This window comes from Triticum urartu, chromosome 7A (genome assembly GCF_056163025.1).
Source record: "Triticum urartu cultivar PI428250 chromosome 7A, HENAU_Tu73, whole genome shotgun sequence".
In the NCBI taxonomy this organism is placed as follows: Eukaryota; Viridiplantae; Streptophyta; class Magnoliopsida; order Poales; family Poaceae; genus Triticum; species Triticum urartu.
The window spans coordinates 586212173-586239882 of record NC_141879.1 but is presented as its reverse complement, the minus strand read 5'-3'; the positions used below and the strand labels follow the sequence as shown (position 1 = coordinate 586239882).

Sequence of the window (27710 nt, the reverse complement as noted above, 5' to 3'; positions counted from 1 at the left end):
CACGCCCAGCCCCCTCCTTCCCCTACTGCCTACGGCCAAGACCGGGCAGAACCCTAGCCCCTAACACCTTGGTATCAGGTACCCGGGTTTCGACCATGTCTTCATGGCCTCCAAACCCGCCACCACCGCAGCCGCTGCTGCCCAACGCCTCCCCCACCGCCGCTGCCACCGATTCCACCAACGCCGCCGCTGCGTCGCTGGGCGCCACGGCCTCCCTCTCGGCGCCGATCTCCCCCGCACCCGGCACCACGCCGGGCCAGGGCCAGCCGCAAATCCCCATCCAGCAACCACCGCCGCGCCTCCCCCAGCGCCGCCGCAGTTCACACCGGAGGCCATGGCCGGCGTGCTCAATGACCTGGTCGTCGCGGTCCAGGGCATCCGCCTCTACTTGGCGAGCCCGTACGGGCCGCCTCCACCGCTTCATCCGGCCGCGCCCGCGGGCCAGCAGGCGCTGCCGTGGTACTCGGTACCGGCGGCTACCCGGCGCTTCCCCCACCGGCAGCTTCGACGCCGCCTTGGCCGCAGTGGCTGACGCCGTTCGCGGCCCCCTGGCCGCTACAGCAGATGCCGCAGGTGGCGGCCGCCGGACCGCTGTAGCCATTCTCCGTGCCGGCTTGCACTGGGCTGCCGCTGCTGCCATTCCAGGCGGGACACCCCGGCGGGACCACGCCGGCCGCGGCCCCTCTGTGGTACTTGCAGCCACCCTCCCCCGCGGCCACCGACGCCCCCGTCCACCCCCCGCCGCCGACGCTACAACCATCGACGCCGCCCCTGCCTAGCTCGGGGGCACCCTCGCCAACCGGCCTCCCGATTCATCAGGTCCGGTTCCCGGCCTCCCCGTCGCCACTTCCAGCGTGGGCGGCTGGGTCTTCACCTTCGTCGGTCTACACCACAGCCCCCGAACAGCCAACTCCGTTCCCGCAGTTCGGGGGGCCATCTGGTTCCGCTGGTCCCTACCCGGAGTACTCCGACTAGGCGCCACCCGCCTCGCTGCTCCGCTCCTCCGAGCCAGTTCGACACGGCGCTCCGGCACAGACACCGCCGCGGTTTGCCAAGCTCGACTTCGCCACCTATGACGGCACGGAGGACCCCCTCAACTGGCTCAATCAGTGCGACCAGTTCTTTCGCGGGCAGCGCACCCTCGCATCGGAGCGTACCTGGCTCGCCTCGTACCACCTCCGCGGCGCGGCACAGACCTGGTATTACGCCCTCAAGCAGGACGAGGGCGCCATGCCCCCTTGGGAGCGCTTCCGCGAGCTCTGCCTCCTTCGCTTTGGGCCTCCGGTGCGCGGGAACCGATTAGCGGAGCTCGGCCGCCTTCCCTTCACCTCCACGGTGCAGGACTTCGCCGACCGTTTCCAGGCCCTGGCGTGCCATGCGTCGGGCGTAACGGCGCAGCAGCGGGCCGACCTCTTCGTCGGTGGACTTCCGGATCACATTCGCGTCGACGTGGAGCTTCGCGGACCCCAGGATCTCCAGTCGGCCATGTACTATGCCCGCGCGTTTGAGCACCGCGCGGTGGCCATCCAGCAGGACTCACCGTCCCGGACCGCTGGGTCGCTACCCGGGCCGGATTCCACGCAGGGTCGTCCTACGCAGGCTTCTGCGGCACCCCTCGCCGCGACCGCGGGACGCCCGTTCCGCCGGCTCACCTCAGCCGAGCTCCTCGAGCGTCGCCGTCAAGGGTTGTGCTTCAACTGCGACGAGCCCTACACGCCCGGCCATGCCTGCCCGCGACTCTTCTACCTGGAGGTTGCAGACTACATTTCGGAGGACGCCGTCGCCGCCGACCTGACCGCCCCGGCTGTCGAGAAGGTGTTTGACGCTGGTTGATCACCTCAAGGAGTTCCACAAGCGCTTCCCCACCTTACAGCTCGAGGACGAGCTGTTTGTGCAGGCGGGGAGAAGTGTTATGGCCGGCGGCCCACCGGGCATTAGTATTAGGGGCTTGGCCCACAAGTTATCTTAGGCAAGTTATCTTAGGCTAAAGTTATAAATACTCGTGTAAGACATCGTTTGAGATCAAGCAATAAGAAGATTATCTCTATTGCCCAGCTCCCAGAGGAGCCGGAACCCTAGCCGCCCCCTGCCTCTTGCGCTGCCGCCGCCATCCTCCTCTCCCGCGACGGCGCCCAGCCGCCGGCGCGGCCACTCATCGCCACGCCCAGCCCCCTCCTTCCCCTACTGCCTACGGCCAAGACCGGGCAGAACCCTAGCCCCTAGACATATATATAGTACCGCATAGTAGGTCTGTTCCTTGATTCAGCCAAAGCGGTACGTCCTATGATGTGACAAGGGTTTTGCAAAAATGGTAGCACAATAAACAAAGGATAATAATGGTAAAACTAGACGGCAGATAAATGAGTCTGAATTTTAACCTCAATTTGCATCTTTCCTGTTTTTTGATTGGCTGCCTGCACATAATCCGTAATACTGCTTTGATTGGATCGCTAAGTAAATCTGTCTAGTATCGGAAATTAAGGCTCAGATTTTTCTGGTATTGATGTCATGAAGGGGCCGAAAAAGATGAAGACATTTCAGTGTGTCCCCTGTTCCCTGCTTATCTCTGATGGGCCAGATTGAACAACTTCTGCATGAAGGAGTCATTCTTGATGCAATAAATAAATAAATAGCACTGCTATGTCATTAGCACTATTTCCAAATCCGAACGTTTACATCAGCGTAAGTAGGCAGTTGAATGAAAACGAGGGGATGATACCAGAAACTAGTCTTGAACAGCAAAAGTACAGCTGGTGTGAAGCGTAATACTCCTTTTCACAGCGAAACTGTAGAATTCGTTGAGTCGAACGAAGCTGACCGCGGACTCCCTATACTGATAGGAAGGAGGGTTCAAGCCTTGAAGACAGTGATGGTCCAGCCCAACCAGGACGATGCACCTAGCTGGCAAGAACAAGAAGAGTATATAGGATCTGCCCCAAGAGAGGACTTTTAGAATCTGGGGCGTACATATAATTTTTAGAGCTCGGGGAAATACATGTTTGTAAGTTTTGAAAAAAAAATTATGCACAAAAACATGCAACTACAACATGGAAAGAAACTTACCCTAATAAATTTTGTTTCAAAATATAATTATTCTCAACCAAAATGGAACAAGTTGTGTAACTTGTATTGTAGTATTTTATATAATTTATCTGGATGCTACACTGAGATCTTTCTGTTACAAAATATAATTATTTGTAACCAAAATGGAAATCAGAAAATGAAACAAGCTATGTAACTTATTGTATTGTAGACTTTTATATAATTTATCTGGATGCTACACTGAAATATTTTTATTATTTCCTCAACTTTTGGGATTAAATCTTGGTGGGGTGGTGCTCTTTGGAATCCAGGTTCCACCTAAGATTCATGTTCTCTTATAAATGCTGGTTCATAACAAAATTCTAACCAGAGATAATCTTTTGAAGCGCCAAGCTGTTGATGATATATCCTGCCTTTTCGGTGGTGAGTCAGTAATTTCTCAGCACTTGTTTTTTGATTGTGTAGTTGCTAAACAAACAGTGCAATTTGTCACACATTATTTTCACGTTTATACCCTTGCATCTTTACAGAACACCAGCTGATATGCTGGCTGGAGAGTAAACGTTATGTTCTCTGTACTGCGCTCTGTGCTTCTGTGCTTCGGAGTCTGAGGAGTGTTTGGCACTAGATGAATGCGCTTCTTTGCTGCCTGCTATTACTGGACCTCCACCATGGGGCACTGCTTCGCATCTTCTGGCTTGATCCTCTCAGTGGAAGTCTGCGACAGAAATATCGGCACCAGCTGCTCCTGGACAACCCCAATTGGTTCTGTGTTGATTGAAGCTTGATTTGTAGCTAGTTGCTACCTTATATCCTAGTTAGTTGAAGGTCGTTTGCCTTGTGTTGGGCGGCGACTTCGGAATCTGCGCAACTAAAACTCTGGCTTGTCCTGAGCACTGAACCTATTAATACTCTTTTTCTTAAGGGAAACCTATTAATACTCATGTTTCATTGTCATTATTATGCAATGCACTGGGGTTCTGGCTCTTCTTTTTTCTTGCGGATTTGCTAATTCTCATCTACTCCCTCCGTTCCTAAATAATTGTCTTTCTAGACATTTCAAATGGCTACCACATACGGATGTATGTAGACATATTTTAGAATGTAGATTCACTCATTTTGCTCCGTATGTAGTCACTTGTTGAAATATCTAGAAAGACAGATATTTAGAAAAGGAGGGAGTACATGAGAATTAACAAAGTCTCATCAACAAAGGCTATATCTCGCCCCTGCACTCGCACTCTAGCGGACACAGGTCAGGCCAGGTAGCAGCGCCAGGTTGTAATTTTGTTTTTGGGTCAGCTGTTCGTCAGCTTTTTGGTAGTTGGTTTTTCTTTGTTCCCTTTTTTTATTTTCTACTTCTATTTTTCGTTTTTCCATTATTTATTTGTTCCGTTTTCCTCCTTTCCTTTTTCTTGTTCTTTACGTGTTTTTCATTTTGTTTCTAACTTTACTTTTAACTACATAAATATTTTTAAAATTTAGAACGTTTCCTGTAAAATGTGTTGAACACTTTGTATTTAAAAAATGAGCATGGTGTTTTTTTCAAAAATGTCAGTCGTGGTTTTTAAAAATGTTCATAGTGTATTTGAAAAGGGGCTAAAATGTATTCATCTTGTATTTTCAATTTTCATCGTGTTTTCAAAGAAGGTTAAGCATGCATTTAAAACATATGCATCCGATATTGGGTTTTAACTGTTCAAGGGTGCACGTAAAGAATGTTCATTGTGTTGAAAAAAACTATTTCGCGTATTAGAAAAACATCCTCTATATTTAAGACATTGTTCATAATATTTTTCAGAAATCAAAAGGTCGTGTATTTCAACAATGTTCATCTTATATAAAAAAGATACTCAATCATGCACTTAAACAAATCATCGTGTATTTTACAAAAAACGTGTTCAGGGTGTATTTGAAAAAAATCCATCATGTTTATTTTTCAAAAATCATTTTTTATAATGTCTTTTATTATTAATAAATTCATCATGTATCTTAAAAAACATTTATCATGGTTTATAAGAAATGTTCGTCATGTATTTGGAAATGCTCATTGTGTTTTCAAAAACCATTAATTTTTTTTGAAAAAATCTATCATGTAATTGAAAGAAGTACGCAGTCACCTTTTCATTCACATGAACTTTTTTTTAATTTGGACCACTTATGAAAAAATCTTTTCACACTTTTTTTAAGTACATCAATATATTTTCAAAACACGTGGACAATGTTTTAGGAAGTTGATGAACGTTTTAAAAATTAAGTTTTGATGTATATCTGACACATATCTTTGTATTTTACATGAAGGAATAGAGAAAAGATAAAAATTAAACGTGACGAAATGGAAGAGAACGTTGCACGCATGCTACACAAATCGCGTAGGCCCAGCCTCTGTTCTGTGCGTCCTAGGCGAGCGCTCCGCCCAGGCAACATTTAGCCCAATCCTAGTTTAGTCAATTGGTGTACGAACAACCAAATAAGAAGGTAAAGCTTCCTTGCCCTCAAGAATCCACCACCATCGAACTCGTCAGCTCAAACTGATCCACCCCATAATATATTTGCACCCACGACCAATTGGACTCGCCGCCGAGACAAGCGCTGAAAAACATACACGCTCCGTTTCACGTTGCCGCCGAGACAAAAAAACATGCTCGTCACCAAAATAAGCGTTGAGAAAATGTTCATGTTTTTTAAACAGTTCACAAATTTGAAAAACATTCGAGGATTTGGGAAATGATCACAAGTTTTAAAAAAAACACAGATTTCAGAAAAGAAGAAAGGGAAAAAAAAGAGGCCGGCCCACTTTGAGCGGGCACCCGGTTTTGGAAACCTTCTAGGTGGTTCCCTTAACCAACTCAAAAAAAAAGGTGGTTCCCTTAACCGGGTTTCCTCTATTTTTTTTATTTTTACTGGTTTTCTTTACTTTTCTAATTTCTTTTTTGTTTTTTGCTTATTTCTTTATTTTCTTTAAACACCTTTTTTGTATTCGTTTTTTTATAAATTCAGAATTTTCAAAAAAAGTTAAGGGTATGCTACAAAAAGTTTATCATGCATTATAAAATGTTTATCATATATTAGAAAATGTACAACATATACACAAATGTTCACTGTATTTAAAAAAATCATTGTATATTACACAAATGTTTCATGTTTGGTAAAAAGTGTTCAACGTATACTACAAAATGTTCAATGTGTATACGAAAATTGTTCAACATATATATTCATATATTTTCAAAAATAGTCATCGCATATGAGAAAAAGTTCATTACATAATACAAAAAAAATCATCGTATATTAAGAAAATGTTCAATGTGTATTACAAAATTTTCAACAGATGTTAGAAAATGTCCAATGCCTATTTTAAAAATGTTCAAAATTAAAACCGACCAAAAACCAGACCGATCTAATAAACCGGATTATATAGTATGTGCCAATATTAAGGATATCGCTTATCATTAGCGTCTTGGACAGCTGGGAATTAGAGATTAATCGGAAATAGGCCGATTAAACGATTTTATTGATTGACTATTAATCGGTCATTTTTTGCAAATCCCGGGTTCCCAACACTAAAATATGCTATATTCAACACCAGAAAATATTGTGCGTAAGTGTTACCTTGATTCCTAGCCTTTGAATCCTCGTATAATAACAAACAAAATAGGACAATAGTACATATTGCATAACAAGGTCGACAAAACACAAATAAGCATAGCTTTTGCAAACATAATGCTAGGAATAGGCCTGATTTACTCGTAGATTCCCGATAAATCGCTTGGCGATAAATCGGCCCAAATGATAAATGATGAAGATAAGGCATAATCTTATCGATCACCCCACAAGCAGTGATAAGTCGAACGATTAATCGTTGAATCGGAAGATTTTTTAAACAGTGGTATGTGCTGCCACAAAACTCAACACTACAGTAAACCAAGTAAACAACAAAGAGAAAACGAAATAAAAAATCGTTTGCGGGCAGAGTGGACCGGCCCAGCAGGTGCGCGCCCATGCAAAGGTCCCTCATTCGCAAGCGAGCGTCACATAGGAGGTCTCACTATTCCTAGACCTAGGCGGGGAAGAGCAACTAGTTGGCGAGCGCTCCTTTGGGAGTCTACCAATGATCACTTGGGGGTGGGCTCAGAGCGCGTTCTCAGCTACCGCCACGTGTCGCGCTCTAGGCGCTCCCTCTGGGTTTTGTTTTTTTTTTATTTCTCCGCACGCATTTTTGGCTTTTTAAACGGTTTTTTCGGGTTTTTCGACCTTTCGGTTTTTCACCGTCTTCCTTAGCTTTTGAACCAAAAAATTTTAAAATAAAATTGCGTGAAAAAACATATTTTTTCTTCCGTGAGAGGCACGTTCATGCCTCCCGGAAACAGAAAAAAAAACGTGTTTTCTGTGTTTTTTTCTTCTTTCGCGAGAGGCGCGGTTTTGTTTCCGCGAGAGGAACGGTTGTGCTTTCGCGAGAGGCACGGTCGTCCATCTCGAAAACGGAAAAAAAAACGTGTTTTCTGATTTTTTTTCTTCCAGGAAAGACACGTTGTGCTTTCGCGAGAGGTGGGGCCATTCCTCTTTCGGAAAGAAAAAAACGTGCTCCCGGTTCGATTTCTTCGTTCGGTTTTTTGTCTGTTTTTTTCTAAAAAAAGTTCGTCAAAACATATCAAAATGGTGTCTAGTTTTGAAGATCTCGATGCAATGAATCCAATGGTGAAAACGGTTCGAGATTTGGATATACGGTTTAAAAGATAAGACGTTTTGAATAAACGGATGCGTGAAAAAAGCAAAAACACTCAGGTCGCGAAGTGGTGGGAGTGATCTTTCAAAGGAGTACTTCTGAATTGGTGATTTCGCTATATATGGCTTAGTGTGAGACCAAACATCTCGCCTGCCGCGGGAGACAATGGGCTGGCCTAGCGGGTTAGAGGTCTTGTATTTTCATATGTTTTTTTTAATTCTTTCCTTTTTTACCTTTTTCATATATATTTTGATATGTTCCAAACATATATACTATAAAAATCTCTTTATGTAACATTTTTACAAAAATTAGACATCACAACATATATCTGAAAAAAACGTTATACGTGCATAGAAAATGTTTTCGATGTAGACAATAAATATACAACGTGTATAGAAAAAATGTTTTGATGTAGAAAAAAATGTACAACATGTATTTAAAATATAGACATCAAAACATACATCAGAAAAATGTGGATCATGCATAAAAAATATTAAACAAGTATAAAAATGTTTCCCCTGTAACAAAAAACATACAATCTATCTGAAAATAATTTAGACCTCAAAACATATATTTGTAAAAATGTTAATTCGGTATTTAAAAATCATAAATGTATATTAAAATCTTTATTTGCATGGAAAAAATAATGTATATCACGTATTTGAAAAATGGTAAGCATGTAAATGTAGACTTGTGTTCAAAATCAAAGAAAACCATGAAAGAAATAAAGAAAAGGAAAAGGAAAAAGTCAAAATGAGAATCATCAAAAAAATAAATACAAAGAAACTGAGAGACACCCGAAGAAAAATAAAAAACTAAAAGAAATACTGAAAAATATAAGAAAACAGAAAAAAACATGAAAAATAGTGCTTCGGTACTAGGCCTGCCTAGTATACTGTAGTTACCAAAAAAAGTTTCAGGCGAGGCCAACTTGTTATATGCGAGATATAGCTCTGGCGTGTGGGGAATAGGATCCGCCCAGTGCGTGGAATATGGCACTATGTTTCCTTTTTCTTTTTTCTTTTTCGTTTATGTTTCTTTTTCTGTTTTCTTTTTTTGTTTTTGTTTCCTTTTTATTGTTCCTTTTTTATTTTATAGTTCTGAATTCATGAACATTTTTAAAATTCTGAATATTTTTGAAAATAATGAACATTTTTTTGAAATTGCGAAATTATTTTTTATAAATTCATACAGTTTTTTGAAATCATTTACATTTTTTGTATTCATGAACATTTTTTGAAATTCATGAAGAATTTTTCGAAATAGTGACTTTTTAATTCGTGAACATTCTCTGCACTCGTGAACATATTTTCAATTCGCAAAAAAAATCATGAACATTTTTGTAACCAGGACCCTTTTTTAAATTTGATGAACAATTTATACATTCGTGAACATTTTTGAATTTTACAACATGTTTTTAAAACTATGAACATTTTTTGAATTCATGAATATTTTCTGAAATGACAAACTTTTTTTGAACTTGAATACATTTTATGAGTTCTTGATTTTTTGTTCAAGATGCACGATTTTTAAAAATCGAATTCAATTTTTGTTCATCAGATTTTTAAAATGTTCATGAAAATTCAAAATATGTTCACCAACCTAAAAAATGTTAATTAATTTCAAATTTTGTTCATAATTTTCAAAAAAAAGTTGATGAAACTCAAATTTTGTTCATCCGTTTTTAAAAAAAAAAGGTTCTTAAATACAAATTTTTTTCATGAAGTTCAAAAGGTGTTCATCTAATTCAAAATTTGTTCATGAAATATAAAAAATGTTCATCATTATTAAAGAATTCTCATAAAAAGATGTTCATCAAAGCAATAAACTGTTCTCAAAATTCAAAAACAAAATATTCTTTTGAATCGCAAACATTTTTTAATTCAAGAACTGTTGTATTTTCTTTTCTTTTCAAAATGGCAGTTATCCTGCATTTATTAAGAAGAAAGGACTTGCTGAGTTAAATATGGAAAACCGAGCGAAAACCAGATTGCCTAGTTAATTATGGAGAACCGGGCAAAACCATCACAACCGTTGAGCGGCACACATAAGATACCCGATGCACACCAATCCAAAGAGGGTCTTGCCGACACAGCACACATACGTCATCGCCATCCCTAGAACTGTTTTACTGACAATTCACAATGTTTTGCAATTTTAGAACGAATCCCAAATTATTTTAATATAGAATAAAACAAAAACAGAAAATAAAGAAGGAAAAGTAATAAAAGCAAAAAGAAATAAAACGGGGGCACCCGCCCCGCGCGGGGGCGTGGGCTGCCAGACTGGGGGCGCCCCTGATTACGACGCACTTAAGTCGTTTCGTACCCCTCCAAAAAAAAACTTAAGTGGTTTCGTCCCTTTATTTATGCAGTTTGGGCTTCCTTGACGGAAGGCCCGGTCCTAGTTTAGGCAACTGGCGTACCACGAACAAACCCACAGCCCCTCAAAAAAAAACGAACAAACCCACAGTATAAGAAAGTCAAGCTTCCTTGGCCGTCAAGAAGACGTCGCCGTCGAACGCGTCAGCTCTGCATCCGCCAGACCAGAGAATATATATATATATGCAATGCAACCCGCGACCAATCGGACAAGCGCTGAAAGGAAGAAATACACGCACACAGGAACACCACTCCCACCGCGTTCTATCGGCTGGTGTGGCGATGTCGTCGACGGCGCCGGGGAAGGCGAAGGTGCCGGTGGCGGGGCGGCGGAACGTGCTGGTGACGAGCGCGCTGCCGTACGTGAACAACGTGCCGCACCTGGGCAACATCATCGGCTGCGTGCTCAGCGCCGACGTCTTCGCGCGCTACTGCCGCCTGCGCGGCCACAACGTGCTCTACGTCTGCGGCACCGACGAGTACGGCACCGCCACCGAGAACAAGGCCCTCGAGGAGGGATGCTCCCCCCTGGAGATCTGCGACAAGTGAGCGCCCCGCACCACTTGATTTTTGATATTATTATACGCATTATTACATGACGAACTGGGCTAGTAGGCTAAATGATGCTGTAGTTTGGCTTGGCTTGGATGCGTTGGGGCAAAGACTTGGGAGGGTTTGGCTAACTGTTGCTGTGTGTGTGTGAGATGTCCCCTTGATTGCGTAAGGAAGAAGAAGACGACTCAAAGTCAAAGGGGGGGAGAGTAGGAGGAGAATTCACAACTGATTTCAATCTTCAGAGTTCTGGCTTGGTTTGCTTCAGTGACAGCCACTCGACTTACTCACGCCACACACACAACTTAGTTACTCACACCACCCGGCGTCGTTGCCGATCTTCTCCCTTGCTGGATGGCACCCTCACTATTTACGTCTCGTCCATGTCCATAGCCTGAGAAGTGACAGTGTGATATTTAGTGGAGATTATAGTATCGTCGGAAGCTGATATTTGTGCAAATTGAGGTTGAAATTTTGGTTCATTCGTATCAGAGGGGCGGTATGGATGATTCGTGCTGCACTATCAAGTTTGAAAGTAGCACTGCAATTTGGATTAAATTAAATTATTGCACTCAAGCAAATTGCTTCGGAGAATAAGGAGCGAAACGACATCTGTGTTGCATAGCTTCTGAAAATCCATCCCATTGCTGACTGATGCAGGTATCATGCGATCCACAAGGAAGTGTACGAGTGGTTCAACATCAGCTTCGACCACTTTGGCCGGACATCCACCCCGCAGCAGACAGAGATATGCCAATCGATCTTCCACAAACTGCTGGACAACAACTGGCTCTCAGAGAACACAATGCAGCAGGTTTGTTTCACGCTGTTCAAGCCGCAATTTCCTCGCCCTGTTTCAGGTTATCGCAGGTTCGCTTCAAGGGCCTTACTCTGTCTGTCTATTGCAGCTCTACTGCGAATCATGCCAAAGGTTCTTGGCGGACAGGTTCGTCGTGGGCTCATGCCCCGTGGAGGGGTGCGGCAACGACACCGCGAGGGGCGATCAGTGCGACAGATGTGGGAGGCTGCTGAATTCAACCGAGCTGATTGATCCCAGATGCAAGGCAGGAGGAGCTCCTCCAGTTCTATTTGGCTCTTCTCACCACCTACCGATCTTCCATGTGCTTAACTTTTACCATCCGCCAGGTTTGTGAGGGCATACCGGTCGTCCGCGACACAGACCACTTGTTCTTGGAGCTTCCCTTGCTGAAGGAGAAGCTGGAGAAGTACATCGACGAGGCCTCGGCAACCGGATCATGGAGCCAGAACGCAGTTCGCATCACGGATGCCTGGTTGAAGGAAGGGTTGAAACCTCGCTGCATCACCAGGGATCTGAAATGGGGCGTCCCTGTACCACATGAGAAGTACAAGGATAAGGTTTGCCATCCATCTGAGCACGCACAGATTCATTTTGGAAAGTTTATCTCCCATGTTTGTGTTAATGTTTGTCCATGTGATGAATGGGTTCAGGTGTTCTATGTCTGGTTCGATGCGCCAATCGGATACATTTCCATCACGGCGTGCTACACGCCTGAGTGGGAAAAGTGGTGGAAGAACCCAGAGAATGTCGAATTGTATCAGTTTATGGGGAAAGACAACGTCCCATTCCACACGGTGAGATTCTTTTGCCAACTTGGAGTTTCCAGTATACAAATACCCTCTCTATGTACAACGCTGCTTAACAAGCTTCAATATATTCTACTCCCTCCGTTCCTAAATATAATACCTTTTGGAGATTTTAATATGGACTACATACGGAGCAAAATGAATGAATCTACACTTTAAAATATGTATATATACATCCGTATGTAGTTCATATTGAAATCTCTAAAAGGGCTATGGAGGGAGTATATGTGCAAGTGCATACAGATCTGTAGCAGGCAATTCTTATATTATCTTTTCATAGAAATCTTATTTTGCTGCATATGTAACAATTTTACAGGTCATGTTTCCCTCTGCTCTACTTGGTACTGGTGAAAACTGGACTCTGATGAAGAATATTAGTGCGACTGAATATCTCAACTATGAATCAGGTATCGAACAGGTTTTGTTCAGGCCATTATTTATTCTTGGACATCTTTTTTTTTTGGTTCACTCTGTTATCATGCACAGGAAAGTTCTCGAAAACTAAGGGCATTGGAGTCTTTGGCAATGACGCCAAAGCCACAAATATTCCTGCTGATGTGTGGCGATACTACTTGCTTAGTAATCGTCCTGAGGTTAGGTTTCGGTTAAATTGAATTATCTATATTAAACCTCTATGCATGTAAGATTGTTCATTTTGGTCTATTTTGTAAAACTTTCAGGCATCAGATGCAATTTTCACATGGGGAGGTCTGCAGATAAAGCATAACAACGAGCTGCTAAAGAATTTGGGCAACTTCATCTATCGAGTGCTAAGCTTTATCGCAAAACCAGAGGGTTAGAAGACGAACATTCTCTTTTAAATTTTCTTTGTTGGTGGTGCTGATATTTTTTTTTTCAATTGTTCCTGCAGGAGCTGGCTACGGCTCCATCATACCTGAAGCACCTAATGCTGATATACATCCACTGAGTCAGTCGTTAGCAGAAACTATTGGTAATTTGATTCAGCAGTATATTGATGCAATGGACAAGGTAATGCATTAACCTGAACTGTGTGAACTCCGAATTGTACTAGTGAATAAATCTGAATAAGTACCATAGATCTGAAGCATTTATGTGACATAAACGTTGCCGTTAACAGGTCAAACTAAAACAAGGGCTGAAGATTGCAATGGCCATCTCTAGTGAGGGAAATGCTTACCTTCAAGTAAGCTCTTGTTCCTTTGCTGATTTCATTTCTACTCTGCATCATTTAACTTGCACGGGATTTGACTCCGGTTTTCTACCTGGATATGCAGGAGAGTCAATTTTGGAAGCTTTACAAACAAGATCCAGCTAGTTGCGCGACTGTGATGAAAACTTCAGTTGGAGTTGTCTACCTTCTCGCTTGTTTGCTAGAGCCTTTCATGCCGTCCTTCTCAAAAGATGTTTGTCACCAACTTATGAATTACTTGCATTCAGGCAATGTTTACATGCAAATCTATAATGTCTTGTTCTCTGGCCCAGGTCTTGCAACAGCTGAATCTCTGTCCGAATGAGCATATTTCTTTTGCCGATGAAAAGGGGGAGAGTGACAAGGCGAAAAGGCCTTGGGATCTCATACCATCAAACCACAGGATAGGGAAAATTGTGCCTTTGTTCACAGAGTTGGTATGCACTAGCACGCTTTTCATGTTCTTCCTTTGTTTCCACTTTCATCCCTTGTATGTTTGCTGTCTTCATTTCCTTGACGCCTGTCGTACACCATACACAGAAAGATGATGCAGTGGGTAGCTTCAGGGAAACATTTGCAGGCAGTCAGGCCGAAAGAAACGCAAGGGCTAACTGACGAAGCCAGTGAAGTTGTTGCCTAACTGGAAGCTGCAAAATATTTCTTGCAAAGTTGATCACAGTACTTAATCAAATGACATTGAGATCCAGAAATGTGAGTTCGAAGGATGAATCACAATGTATATTTTACTGATTATTAGTGATGATGCATTCAGAAAATGTACATAAACTGAACTACATGCTGTACTTGGGAGTTGGAGATGCCTAAATTGATGTACATGTGCTGATCACCTGGGGAGCTACATTTTTTGTTTTAAGTATGATGTACATAGTTAAAAATAAAGGAAACTCTTACTTTTCTATCTAACCTAAGGAGAGAAAAGAATCAGCCGTTTACTGCGTCATCAAGCTCACAGAACTTTGGTAAACGTGCTTGGGTCGACTGTATTGGTACTGGTGTAACCATAGGTGATAAGCCTGGTATTGACTTGCAGATTTTTGATGTTCCACAGGTTGTTTTTGCATGCTGCATAAGTGTATTTAAGCAGGGGCCATCAAAGGTGGATAAACTGTATGAGAAATAGGGTTACCTTGATGCGTAAGTAGCTCCAGCTCTTGGAGCTAATGTCAGATATTTTATGAAAGGCTAAAATATTGAGAAGGGGCATTGCCCGTATGACCCAAGCTAAGCTCCGCAATTGCATTGTTCCATGATTTGTTTGCATTAGGTGAGGATTTATTCCATACAAGTTGCATGAACTTTTGTCTTTAAACATCCAAGAAAATACTGCAACCAATTTTGCATGAAACAGTATTGCAACAGAATTTTTTTATTTTTTTAGTAATGATTGGACACCTCAAATCCACCCACTCGAGTACAATACTGTGGTGGGGGAGGTGGTCGATTGGGCTGTTCCACCTTCCACCTAACATATACAGTATTGTTCTGATCTAAGTAGACCTTTAAATAATATATGGCGTACTTAGCAAGTTAGCGAGTACATATTAGATATTACTTGCAAATTTGAGAAATTCGAAGCAGCGTTCTGAAATCCAGTACCGGACTCTTGTTCCTTATTCTATCACATTTTCACATTCATTTGAAGCTGTAACGTGAAGCTTTGGTTCAGTCAAGAAAGGAAGGAATCGGAACCAGCAACATTGAACAACACTTGCGGAATTTGAGCTTGATGTGCGTACCCCAAGGAGATACTTACTTGATCTGCTCTTTGTCTGACCTATAGTGATACATATAGCTTACTGACATGCATTCCAGGTCATAAGTTTAGCCCTCGAATACAATCCTACAATCTACTACTCCCTCCGTCCCATAATGTAAGACGTTTTTTGACATTAGTGTAGTGTCAAAAAACGTCTTACATTATGGGGTGGAGGGAGTACTGCTCAAATAATATTATTTTGGAAAACACACTTCTTTAATATCCAATCCTTACGGGCTGCAATTGCAGAACAATTGGCATGGCGTTTCTTCATTGACTAGCGATTATAGAAGTTTAGGTAATGAACTAACCAAATTGACCTTGGCTTGTCCAATCTTCGTGGCATTTGCCGAGGAATAGGCTGTCACCACTCACCAGACTTTGAATCACACTCCGAGAGGGTCCAGGTCCAACAGACGCAAGCAACGTTTCGTGCTCCAGATATGGAGGTGCTAGGAAAATATGGGAAGGAAGAAATGGTTAGTTCAATTATCACAGAAATAAGGAAAGAGTGTGTTTCTGCATATCCACCAATAGTGGACCCGAACCATTGACCTGAATATCACCAGATGTGATCATGTTCCTACACGCAAGATCAAACGGACCATGTGCCATGCATTCGTTGTATCACCTTAAGTCCAGTATCACTGGAAATGTTATCACCTCATTGCTAACCCTATCAATTAGCTAAATGGGACATTTCGTATTCTCTGAGATTTGAACCTGTGACAGTACATTATAGAAAAATCAGATGCAAAAGTTTGGCTGCTTCACTAGATGAGGACCATAACATTGGCATATGGCATAACATGTTTTTTGATACGGAACATATGATAGACAAAGTAAGGGATCTGATGCCAATTGGCATAAATGTTTTTGCTGATTCTTTCGACACATGGCTGACTACAATGGAATCATATACTGGTAGACTTGTCTTAATGTTATGCTCACATTAAAAAAAAGTTTTGTTGGACCACGAAGTATTTCCTAAAGGCTCTCGGGAGATTCAAATTCGGCTTAATGGCTAGAGGTAAAGGAGAAGAGATGCTATTTTTCCAGACTCTTAAGTGATGTCACCATTCCATGACATTTATATTCTGTTTTATCCCTCTTGATGAACTTATAAACTATAGTCGGATATTCAGATATTGAAACGATTTTTTTTGTCAATAGTGCTTATTTTCAGCAACAAATTGTATACTGCTACAAATTACTGAATTCTTACAGAGCTCTTTTGGTTTATAAGAGTCATCTTTTGCAACTTCCCCTTTTAGGAGGTCCAATTGGTGATGTATTTGACATTATCATTTGCAAAGAATATTTTTCACGAACTTAAATCGTGAGGCTAGCATATGCAAATTTAATCAGTATCAGATACAACTGTGAGTAGGGAAAGGAAAAGTTTAAGGATAACTTACAAAGTTGAAGACTTCACAGATGGATCTGCTTCCTGCTCTCTTTACCGGCCTAACAGAATTCAAAGGACTGGTACGGAAATAAGAAAAAAAGCCATCTAAGCACCAATCCAACTTTTGACAAGCTTAATTATTTTATTTTTTTGCTTGTGAGGCGCAGCAGTACCTTGTGAATTGAGATACTGCCTTGAGCATCTGCACTTGAATTTTTCATCGACTGGTAAGCTGTAAAAGGGCCACAATGCTGATGTAATGGCCCAAAGTTTGATGGACATCAGCAAATCCTACTTATCTTAGCACATTGCCTGGCATAACTCACGACATGGTTGAGTTGCGCAAAATAATCGAACATATCACATCTTGCAGGCCTCAGCCAGTTGCACAAATGTCAATCATGTTTGCAGTGTGCCTTATTTGTTGTGTGATATCATGCAAGCAGTCATAGATAGCATCACTGTCTGTATGTGACTTGTCCTTCACGATAAATTCATGAACCACCCCATTTAGCTCGATGCAACTACATCCAGGAACTTTTTCCACTCCCAAGTGCCTCATCATCACCCTCACTTTATCAGCCTTCTTCTTCATTCCTGCCTCTACATACATGTTAGCCAGTAGCACATATATTCCACTGTCGCTCGGGTCAAGCTCTACTAATTTCATTGCTGCCCTTTCACCCAGAGTAATATTACCATGCATTCTACAAGCAAAGAAGAGAGCACCCCACACTACTGCATCAGGCTCCATTGGCATGGTGTTTACTAGATGCTCTGCTTCATCTAAATGACCTGCTCTGCCTAGCAAGTCTATCATACATGAATAATGTTTCATTTTCCTCTCAAGGTGATATTTTGAGACCAGTAGGGAAAAAAAATCACGGCCTTCTTTAACCAGGCCAGCATGACAACATGCAGACAGAACCCCTATGAATGTAATCTCATCAGGCTGCAATCCAAGCTCTATCATTCTACGGAAGTACTGTATTGCCTCATCAGCACGTCCATGATTTGCCAGGCCGCATAACATTGCTGTCCACGTGAGCGCATTTTTCTCCGGTAAATCTTTGAAAACATGGATGGCCTTCTCGATGTTCCCACACTTTGCATACATGTCAACTAGATTTGTGCCTAGTGTGACACTAAGTGAAAGCCGGTGTCGGTCGATGTAATGGTGAACCCACATACCCATTTCTAGAGCTCCAAGCTGCGAGCAAGCCGATAAAATATTGACCATGGTAATCTCATCAGGCCTCACCTTTGCTTCCTGCATCTCATGAAACAATCCAAGAGCCTCCTTGCCCTGCTTACACTGCACATAACCGGCCATCAGCGCATTCCACGGGAATGCGTCCCTTTCAGGCATCTCATCAAACACCCTCCTCGCATCGTCCATCAGCCCGAACTTTGTATACGCAACAATCATGGTTGTCCACGAAACAACCGTTTTGCCATCAATCCTCTCGAACACGGACTTGGCCCGCTCCAAATCGCCGCATTTGACATACATATCCATTAGCACATTCATCAGCCTCACAGTGCACCTCACTCCATTGCTCTCCACATACCCATGGAACCTCTTCCCAAGCTCCAGATCCCGCAGCTGCCCGCACCCTGACACGACCCCAATCATCGTCACCTCGTCAGGCGCCAGCGTCCCATCCTCGGCCATCCTCCAGAACACCTCCAAGGCCTCCCCGGGTAGGCCCCTTCGCACATAGCCGCCAATCAGCGTGTTCCACGACACCAGATCCCTCACAGGCATCTGATCGAACAGCCTGCGTGCCTCCGCCATGGACGCGCGCACCGCCAGGAAGTGCACCGCGGCGTTCGCCACGAAGACGTCCGCGTGGAACCCGAGCCTGAATACATGCCCTAGGACAGCGTCCCCGTAGCCCCGCTCCTGCAGGCACGCGCACGCCTTAAGCAGGAAGGGGAAGGTGAGGTGGTCCGGGCGGGCGGACAGGAGGAGCGAGCGGTAGAGCGGGAGGCACCGTGGGACGAGGCCGCGGTGCGCGCAGAGAGAGAGGGCGCGGAGCGCGGCGTTGTAGGGGCGCGCGGAGTCGGGCGGGGAGGGCAGGGAGGCGAGGAGGGCGAGCGCGTGGAGGAGCGGGCGGGGGGCGTGCCGCGGGTCGTCGGAGTGGGCGAATGCCACGACGAGGCTGGAGGAGAGGGGGAGTGGGGACGGGGAGGAGAGAAGGCCGGCGGTGAGGAGGTGCGCGTGGAGCTGAAGGAGGCGGCGGAGCGGCGGAGGGGGGCGGGCGGAGAGGACGGCCAGGAGGCGGGAAGGCGCTGGCGGAGGCATGGTTTGAGCGAGACGAGGAGGAAAACCAGTGGTGAGTTCTTTTTTTTTGACAAAAAAGGCAGTGGCGAGAGTGAAGGGCAAAGCTGGGCTAGTAAAGCAAGGCCCAAGGCTTGGCCCGTCGAGCCCAAGAGCACCTCCAGCGAGGCACCTAAATAGGGCCCAGTTGCTAAAAAAACTAAATAGGACCCTATACGATTTGGCACAGTTCTTGACGGCTTATGCCATAAGCCGCCCCTACAACATATAGCTTATTTTAGAAGCCAACTTCATTGATTAAGGCTTTTAACTACTCCCTCCGTTCTTAAATATAGGTCTTTCTAGAGATCTCAACAAGTGACTACATACGTAGCAAAATAAGTGAATCTACACTATAAAATATGTCTATATACATCCGTATGTGATAGTCTATTTAAAATCTTTAAAAAGACTTATATTTAGGAACGAAGGGAGTAGTTAACTCTTTTTTTATTTCGGTGAAAAGAGTTCTATTCCATAGGTATGGAGTTACAGCCCAGAGGCATCCTCAATACATGGTGGTCCTTGGTGCAACCATACAGCAATGGTGCACTCGGTTCGACTATAATTTACCACGATGACTCTATTTTGTTCCCCACTAAGCTTTTGCGGAATAAACTAGTTAACTCTTAACTGGTCTGAAATCCTAATAAATATTGATATGTCGTTGCTCTCATATCGAAGTCGCCTTGACCTTTCAATGACAATCAGGAAGTCTTTGTGCACATGCCTCTAAGGAACAGCGTCCCGAAGCCGCAGTCACCGACGTTGAATCCCTAAACCGATCTGAAGAACATGACACCAACTATCATTGTTGTGTACACTCGGCGAAAAACCCTAACCTCACGGCCCCGAGGAGCTGACAGGGATCTATGCTGGAGTTTCATCTAACCTGTCTCAACGGACGAACAGAGGAGGATCAAAGTCCGGAAAACTGATTTGAAAGACAAGTGTCGCCATTTATCCTAACGATGTCCCTGTCTAATACCCTACCTATCTACTCCCTCCGTTCTTAAATGTTTGTCTTTCTAGACATTTCAACAAATAACTGCATACGAAGCAAAATGAGTGAATTTATACTCTAAAATATGTCTATATACATCTGTATGTGATAGTCCATTTAAAATTCTAAAAAGACAAATATTTAGGAACGGAGGGAGTACTACCCAGCCCTCTCCACCATCGGTCACGACAAACAAAAGGAAGATGAATCCACAAGCTCACTAGTGAAGATAAAGGAGAGGAAAGCAAGAGCGAGGCCTTGTTTGAGCACATTGTAAGCATTACCGTTGATCAGGGTCCTACGATCGAAGTGACCTGAAAGAGAGACATGTTGCAGCAAAGTGGAGAAGTGCATGAATGAACCCAGGTACATATGAACCCACTTTGGAAAACACATTTTGCAATGTCAAAAAATTCTGAAAAAAGGTGCACGCGGACATCTCCATATTCTATATGTGTGCAGAAAGTTTCACAGAAAAACAACTTTTTTTATAGCCTGTGCAAAAAAGATAAAATTTTATGCCATGAAACGCTATTCAGAAGCAGTAAAATTTGTGTTTTTTTACTACGACAAAACAAAAATATTTTTTACACAAAACTTTGTGCCGTGGACATACCTTTGCCAACATGTATGCATAATTTTTTTAGAATTTTTTAACATTACAAAACTATAATGCGTAAAAAGTACATTTTTGAAAAGCGGGTGCAGATGCCCCGTGTGCAGATCGTCCACCCTCCAGCAAAGTATAAATATAAACAAGTTCACTTTCCATGGCTGAGATTAGCTTGTTATGCAAGGCAAGGTCAAGACCAATGCTTGCCCTCCAAGAGGTTTTGTTAAACTCAACGTTGATGTTTCCTTCGATCACGAACTTCTTAGGGGGACAATGGGAGCAGTGCTTAGAGATGACAGAGGCAGGTTTATTGCTGGAGGGAATGAGAGAATAGATTTTTGCACGGATGTGCTGATGGCGGAGGCTAGAGCTCTCAAATTTGGTCTAACATTGGCGCAAAGGGCGGGATGCAATCGCATTATCGTAAATTCGGATAATATGGAGGTGATTGACTCTATAAATGATGGAGGGCAGTCGGTGGGTGCGGCGGCAGCAATCTTCGAAAACTGTTTTCATTATGCATGTGATTTCGCTACTGCTAGATTTGAGCACTGTAATAGAGAAGCAAATAAAGTAGCTCATGAGCTTGCTAGATTAGCTAGATTTTCTTTGACTTTTGATTGGTTTGAGGAGCCTTTAAATGAAATTGTAATGTTCCTCACAAACGATGTACTACTTATTACAAATGAATAAAGTTGGAGTTTGTTTTCAAATAAAAAGGTCAAGACCAACATGGTGATTTCTAGGTAACTCGACAGTAAACAGATACTCCCTCCATCCGCGAATAAGTGTATATCTAGCTTTTGTACTAAGTCAAAAATTTAAATTTTTGATCAACTTTATAAGAAAAAGTAGTAGTATCTATGATACTAAATTAGTATCTCGCTTTGAAATGTAATTTCATATATACCAATTTGATGTCATGTATGCTATTATTCTTTTTTGTAAAGTTGGTCAAAATTTTAAAATATTGATTTAGAACAAAAGGTAAAAGTACACTTATTCGCAAGGGAGTACAGTTTATGAATCTTCTCCCTTTCCATCTATGGAAGACTTTCGGTCCCCTGCGGGCCTACATGCATGCATTGTTGGTCATGTTTTCCATCTAGCGTAGCTTGTTGACTGATCCTAGCTTAAGAAAAAAAAACCTACCACATGTGACCAAAGCCGCTTTTGTTTGTTTTGAACGGAGATCATTAATAGAGACATAGAGTACTCTGTTAGGATTTAAACTAATTTTGTAATTAGAGATAATCCTTCCTTGTAATTAGTGTACGGTTTGCCGCCAGGCAACCGCCACGTCGTACATGCGAGGGCCTCTCAAGGCAATCGTCGCGTCCGCTCCTCCCATCCTCACGAACAGACGCATCTTCTCTTGACGATTGTTCCCTTTGTATAAATGTGTTAATCATCAATGGAATGAGATAGTTCGACCAATTAGTTCTTTCATACGTTATCAGCACGATGCTCTCCGTTGAGGGAGAAAGGCCATCCAGGCGGTCGGAAGGGCATTACGGCAAGACGGGGAAGAACGATCACAGTGGCCGTTCTCATCGCTGCGCCGATGGCCAAAGGTTCATGGCTTCGGCGGAGGAAAAATCGACTGACAGAAGAACAAGCGAGAAGAAGCATACAAAGAATCATGGATCCATAAAGGAATCAATCTGGAGTCCGCAGGGGAGGTGTCCACGAGGCACGAGGCGAAAGCGCGTGGAGACGAGGCGGACCTGCAGCGGAGCCGGCGAGAGTCACAAACCCTAGCTTTTTTTTTAGGAGGATGCAGCGGCTGCGTGGAAAGTTGAATGGAGATCATTAATAGAATACTCAACTCGACTGTCGTGACGGCGGCGGACCAAGTCGTAGCTCAGGTGGTTAGGTTCTGTGCGGTGGAGTCAGTCTAGCTATCAGGGTTTAAGTGCCAGACTTGACGTTGTTACCTACATTTTCTGGGTTTATTTCAGTGTTTCTAGAGATGTTCGTTCATGGTGGCTTTGTCGATGTTAAAATGTTGTGCCAGATCAGTATCTCGGAGTTGCTTTAGAGATAGAGTATGTGTGTGTATTTATAAATGTGAGTGTGTGCGCATGTCTGTGAGCGTCTACAATCATGCTATGTTCAAATAAAAACCGTGACGACGCCGGACCGGCACCCCGTCTAAGAAACTTAGATGTGATCTTTGTACGTGCCCGTGCATCATCGAGACGACCTCGTCCAGGACCAAGACAGTGCTCATAGGCTAAGAGCAAATGAGTGATCACGTGTGATCTTGTGACCGCGATGCCCGTGCATTAAACAAGTTCTCTTTCCGCTGCTGAGGTTAACCTGTTACGCAAGGCCAAGACCTCGTCCAACACACGACACGACTTGGGCGTGCGTGTGGAGCCACACGCACATCTTGACGAGGAATCGGAGTCAACGAATGGGCCCGAGTCAGTAGTATTTTATTACGATCAAACTCCTTCTGCTTGCTCCCGGCGAGCTCCCACACCCAACAATGGCATCGCCCTCCTCCGCTCTCTTCGTCGCCGCGTTCCTTGCAGTGCTAAGTGGCCACGTAGCCGCCGCACGGACTAACCTCACGGCCGGAGTCCCCATGACGCCGCCCAGCTACATCACCAGCCCCTCCGGCGTCTTCGCGTTCGGCTTCCGCGCCCTCGACAGGTCCAGCCCGGGCAAGTTCCTCCTCGCCACATGGTTCCGCTCCGGCTCCGACGACGACGGCCGGCCCAGCGGCTCCTCCCAGCTGCAGTCCGTGGTGTGGTTCGCCAGGCAGTCGTCCACGTACTCGTCGGCCGTCCTCGCCACGGCGCAGTCCGCTCTCAGCGTCACGGCCGACGGCCAGCTGGCGCTCGCGGACACCGCCGACGGCGGCAACCGGGTGCTGTGGAGGGCGCCGATCCCCAGCCTCAAGCGCGGGTCCGTGCTCGCGCTCCTCGACTCCGGCGACCTCCAGTTCCTCGGCGACGGCGGCGGCGGCCCGGAGAACGTGCTGTGGGCGAGCTTCGGGTACCCGACGGACACGCTGCTGCCGGGCCAGTCCTTGACCATGGACACTCGGTCCGAGGGGAAGATCATCTCCAGGCGCGCGGACACGGAGTTCACCACCGGCCGGTTCACCATGGGCGTCCAGACGGACGGCAACGTCGTGCTCTACGTGGACCTGCTCAGCGGCAACAGCCCGGACAACGCCTACTGGCAGGCCAAGACCGACAGCTCCAGCGGCAACACGACGGTCACCTTCGACGACCAGGGCGGCCTCAGCTCCACTCTCTACAATGGCGTCGTCCAGAACCTGATATCGCCGGTGGTGACCGGCAGCGCCGGCAAGTTCTACAGGTTCGCCAGGATGGACCCCGATGGCGTCGTCCGTGCCTATGCCCGCGCCAAGAACGTGCCGGACGGCGGCGGCAACACGTCGTGGAGCGTCTCGGGGGCCTTCCCCAGCGACGCCTGCAACAAGAGGACGTCCGGGCTGCAGGGCGTGTGCGGCCCGGGGTCGTACTGCACGGAGCAGAAGGACCGGCTCCGCTGCGTGTGCCCAGACGGGTACACGTACGCCGACGCGCAGCACACGGACAGCGGCTGCACGCCGGAGTTCGCGCCGCAGAGCTGCGACGGGGAGAACAACGCCGAGGAGTACACGCTCGTCGATCTGCCCAACACCACCTGGGAGACATCGATCTACTACAAGAAGTTCACGTCGGTCACGGAGGACCAGTGTCGGGCCTACTGCCTCAACGACTGCTACTGCGCCGCCGCGCTGATGATCGGCGGGACCGACTGCGCCGAGGTGGCGGCGCTGACAAACGGGCGACAGGCCAGCGATGTCACCACGAAGGCACTGATCAAAGTTCGGCGAAGCAATAATCCGCCGGCGAGGATGTCGGCGAGGACAAGAACCATAGTGGCCGTGGCAGTCTGCGTGGCCGTCGTGCTGCTGGCCGTCCCCGGCGGCTTCCTGGCAAGGCACTACCTGACCAAGAAGAACAGAGAGAGCCAGGACTTGCTGAGCGTGAGAGCTTTCAGCTGGAAGGAGCTCCACAAAGCCACCAACGGCTTCGAGAAGCTGCTGGGGAAAGGGAGCTTCGGCGAGGTCTACCAAGGAGAGCTCAAGTCCCCGCGGCGGCGCCTCATCGCGGTGAAGAGGCTCATCAACTCGAACGATTACAGCGAGAGGGAGTTCACCAACGAGGTGCAGTCCATCGGGCAGATCCACCACCGGAACCTGGTCCGCATGATCGGCTACTGCAAGGAAGGCAAGCACCGGATGCTGGTGCTGGAGTACATGCCGGGAGGGTCGCTCCGCGGGTTCCTCTTCAAGCCGGAGCGGCCGCCATGGAGCTGGCGCGCCCAGGCGGCGCTCGGCATCGCCAGGGGGATCGAGTACCTCCACGACGGGTGCGTCTCCCCGATCATGCACTGCGACATCAAGCCAGACAACATACTCCTCGACGGCACGCACGCCCCCAAGATCACCGACTTCGGGATCTCCAAGCTGCTCGGCAACCAGCAGGTGCACACCACGGTGACCAACATCAGGGGCACCAGGGGGTACATCGCGCCCGAGTGGTTCCGCAGCGACGCGCGGATCGATACCAAGGTGGACGTGTACAGCTTCGGCGTCGTGCTGCTTGAGATGATTTGTTGTCGGAAGTGCCAGGACCCGCTGGTCGACCAGGGCGGGGACGAGACGGTCACGTTGTTCGGGTGGGCGATCCAGCTGGTGAGCAACCAGAGGACTAAGCTCATACTGCCTGACGATGACGACGCGGCGGCGGACTTGGAGAGGGTGGAGAGGTTTGCGCGCGTGGCGTTCTGGTGCATCGAGCCCAACCCGTCGCTCCGGCCGACGATGCACCATGTGGTGCAGATGCTGGAGAGTGCGGTGGCTGAGGCCGAGGTGCTACCTGACCCTCCATCTTGTTACATGGACTCGGCTCCTTTGATCGTGTCTTCTGTTTGATTAGATTGAGTGCATCGAGCGCAATGATTTTTAATTTTAATTTTGCTTATCGAGGCAGTGCTATAGAATGATCCACCAACCAGCCATGATCCATCTCTACTGTTCGATGTGTAATGACAGAAGGACCACCTCTGAGTGAAAATTGGCAAAAAAAAGGACCATCTGCCCCGTGGTGGCAAGTGCGACAGGTGACACATGAGGCTTTGTGGCGGCAACACTGTTTATCCATGGTTGCATGATCAGTAGTTTGCCTCACCTGCCGCCACGGTGCAGGTGGTCTTTTTTGCCAATTCCACGAAGGGGTGATCCTTTCTCTCATTACACGCGTGCAAGTAGTCTAAAAGGCCCGGGGAGGTTGTTGTTGGTGCCTATGGGTCGGGCTTGCAACTCAGGCGCGGGCCGGTGGCCATGGCTGTATGGGCGGCATGGGGACTGGTGTTCGGCGATCAATGGTTGTCTCGGAGGTGGATAGTGTGTGCCGGGGGGTGATCCTTGTCTGGCTTGGGCCAAGCCGACGATGGGGCGTCACGCGACTACTTTCCTTCGGTTTGCTCCGGGTGAAAACCATGATATTTTTTTTGGATCAGGTGATGGCGCTGCTCCGGAGCAGCCCACCGTTCCCTTTCTGAAAGCGTCGTCTTGGAGTCCATGGTTTATCAGACGTAGCTCGTCTCTTCCCGACGACTCTGTCGCGATGGAGAACTCAGACAAGTTCAAGTGGTCGTCGCGGGTTTGGAGTGGGTTTGGGATGATGTTGATGTTCTCATGCCTACCTCGGATGTGTGTGGTGTGATATCGAGTTGTATGGTCGTTGCTTTATTTATAAAGCAAGGACCGAGCCTGTTTCGATGAAGTCCATCAGGGGAGTAAGATTCATCAAAGTTCATTTTCGTCCGACGTTGAGTGCACCTTGACTGATCGTTCAGTGCAGCGTAGGGTCACTGCCATTACTTTGTCACGGAAGTGGTCGCCGGGGCAGTTGTACGGTTTCCGTGGAAAGGAAACCCAGCGTGTGCCCAAGCGGCACACCGAGGAGCCCCGTCTCCCGTACCGTACCGTAGTTGGCTGGAGCTAGTCAAGCTAAAGCAGTGACGCTTCGGGGTTGACGATAGTCACAGCGCAGCGCATCAGCTGTGCCTGTCGCCGGTCATGGGCATGACCCGGAAGTCTCCCCCTGCTGCGCACTACGGTCAGATGGAGACCACGAGGAAGCTTCGCAGTCGGCATGCACTACCATCGTTCATGTGGGTGCATGCATGCATGTAGCTCCGTACGTACGGCGGCATGTACGTAGACTATAGTGATCTAATAAGTGTAAGAGAAACCTTGTCGAAGATTTCAAAACCGGATGAAAATTGCAGGTTGGAAACTGGTAGACTAGTGATCTAAGAGCAAGTATAGTAAAGTCCTCAAACCCTCGAATCACTAAAAATAACCGTTTTTTTACAATTTTCGTCGAAAAAACGCCGTAGACTAGAACCTCTAAATCCTCAAATCCGTAAAAAAAATTAGAGGTCCAACCCTTAAACCAGTTTGCAACCTGTAGAAGTAGTGGTTGAGAGGGAAATCTCCCCCCCAACCCGCACTCCTCCTCTCTCGTGCGGGAGGAAACTTCCTCCTCCTCTCGGCCTCCTCCTCCCGCCGCCTCCCGCCGCCTTCTGCCGCGCCGGCCATGGAGGGCCCCGCCGCCGCGCCCGCCTCGCCCGCCCCGGCGCCCGCTCCCGCCCACCCGACCGTGGCCGACGTGGTGGCGGCGATCCACGTCGGGGCCAAGCGGCGGCGGGCGGGCCTCGCACCTCCTCCTCCCGCGCGCCTCCCACCCCGGCCACCGTCACCGCCCCGGCGCCCGCCTCCGCCGCCTCCCGCCCCGGCCACCAAGAAGAGCCGACCGAAGGCGCCATCCAAGGTCGCCCCGGCCGTGAAGATGCCGCGGAAGAAGGCCGCGGTGTGGAAGAAGCCCGCGCCCCCGCCCGCCTCCGTCGCCGAACCTCCTTTCGTCGCCGTGGCCGAACCTCCTCCCGCCGCGCATGAGGTGTTCGAGAAAATGGCAATCCTTAAAGCAGTTTAAGAGTTGGGTTTGAGAGTTTTAGTATTTGCCCCTATTTTTTTAACCCTTAAAAGTATTAAA

At 46.5% G+C, this 27710-nt stretch overlaps 4 protein-coding genes across 6 annotated transcripts; 3 read left to right on the top strand and 1 right to left on the bottom strand.

The window, feature by feature from the left end:
* Positions 1-992: 992 nt before the first annotated feature.
* Positions 993-3149, top strand: LOC147960559 (uncharacterized). The gene has a single exon (XM_087537606.1). It carries the CDS (start codon positions 1231-1233, stop codon positions 1831-1833), a length of 603 nt encoding a protein of 200 aa, XP_087393732.1. The 5' UTR covers positions 993-1230; the 3' UTR covers positions 1834-3149.
* A 7191-nt stretch (positions 3150-10340) lies between these two features.
* On the top strand, positions 10341-14419 carry LOC125519956 (putative methionine--tRNA ligase). Of its 2 annotated transcripts, XM_048684739.2 has the most exons (13): positions 10341-10691; positions 11359-11512; positions 11607-11762; positions 11845-12075; positions 12169-12312; positions 12641-12731; positions 12811-12917; positions 13005-13119; positions 13196-13314; positions 13424-13489; positions 13581-13709; positions 13789-13932; positions 14036-14419. In XM_048684739.2, the coding sequence occupies exons 1-13, from the start codon at positions 10429-10431 to the stop codon at positions 14108-14110; spliced, it is 1794 nt and encodes a 597-aa protein (XP_048540696.1). In that variant the 5' UTR covers positions 10341-10428; the 3' UTR covers positions 14111-14419. The 2 variants fall into 2 exon arrangements, with proteins under 2 accessions (XP_048540696.1, XP_087393731.1); XM_087537605.1 differs by having other exon boundaries at positions 13789-14043.
* SLO1 (SLOW GROWTH 1) lies at positions 13674-19204 on the bottom strand. Of its 2 annotated transcripts, XM_048684738.2 has the most exons (4): positions 16854-19204; positions 16691-16757; positions 15584-15724; positions 13674-14015 (listed from the first exon to the last, which is right to left on the bottom strand). In XM_048684738.2, exon 1 carries the CDS (start codon positions 18986-18988, stop codon positions 17057-17059), a length of 1932 nt encoding a protein of 643 aa, XP_048540695.1. In that variant the 5' UTR covers positions 18989-19204; the 3' UTR covers positions 13674-14015; positions 15584-15724; positions 16691-16757; positions 16854-17056. The 2 variants fall into 2 exon arrangements, with proteins under 2 accessions (XP_048540695.1, XP_048540694.1); XM_048684737.2 differs by lacking the exon at positions 13674-14015 and having other exon boundaries at positions 14329-15724.
* Positions 19205-23074: 3870 nt separating this feature from the next.
* LOC125522848 (G-type lectin S-receptor-like serine/threonine-protein kinase LECRK3) lies at positions 23075-26443 on the top strand. Its single transcript, XM_048687888.2, has one exon. The coding sequence runs from the start codon at positions 23114-23116 to the stop codon at positions 25580-25582; it is 2469 nt and encodes an 822-aa protein (XP_048543845.1). The 5' UTR covers positions 23075-23113; the 3' UTR covers positions 25583-26443.
* Positions 26444-27710: the final 1267 nt, after the last annotated feature.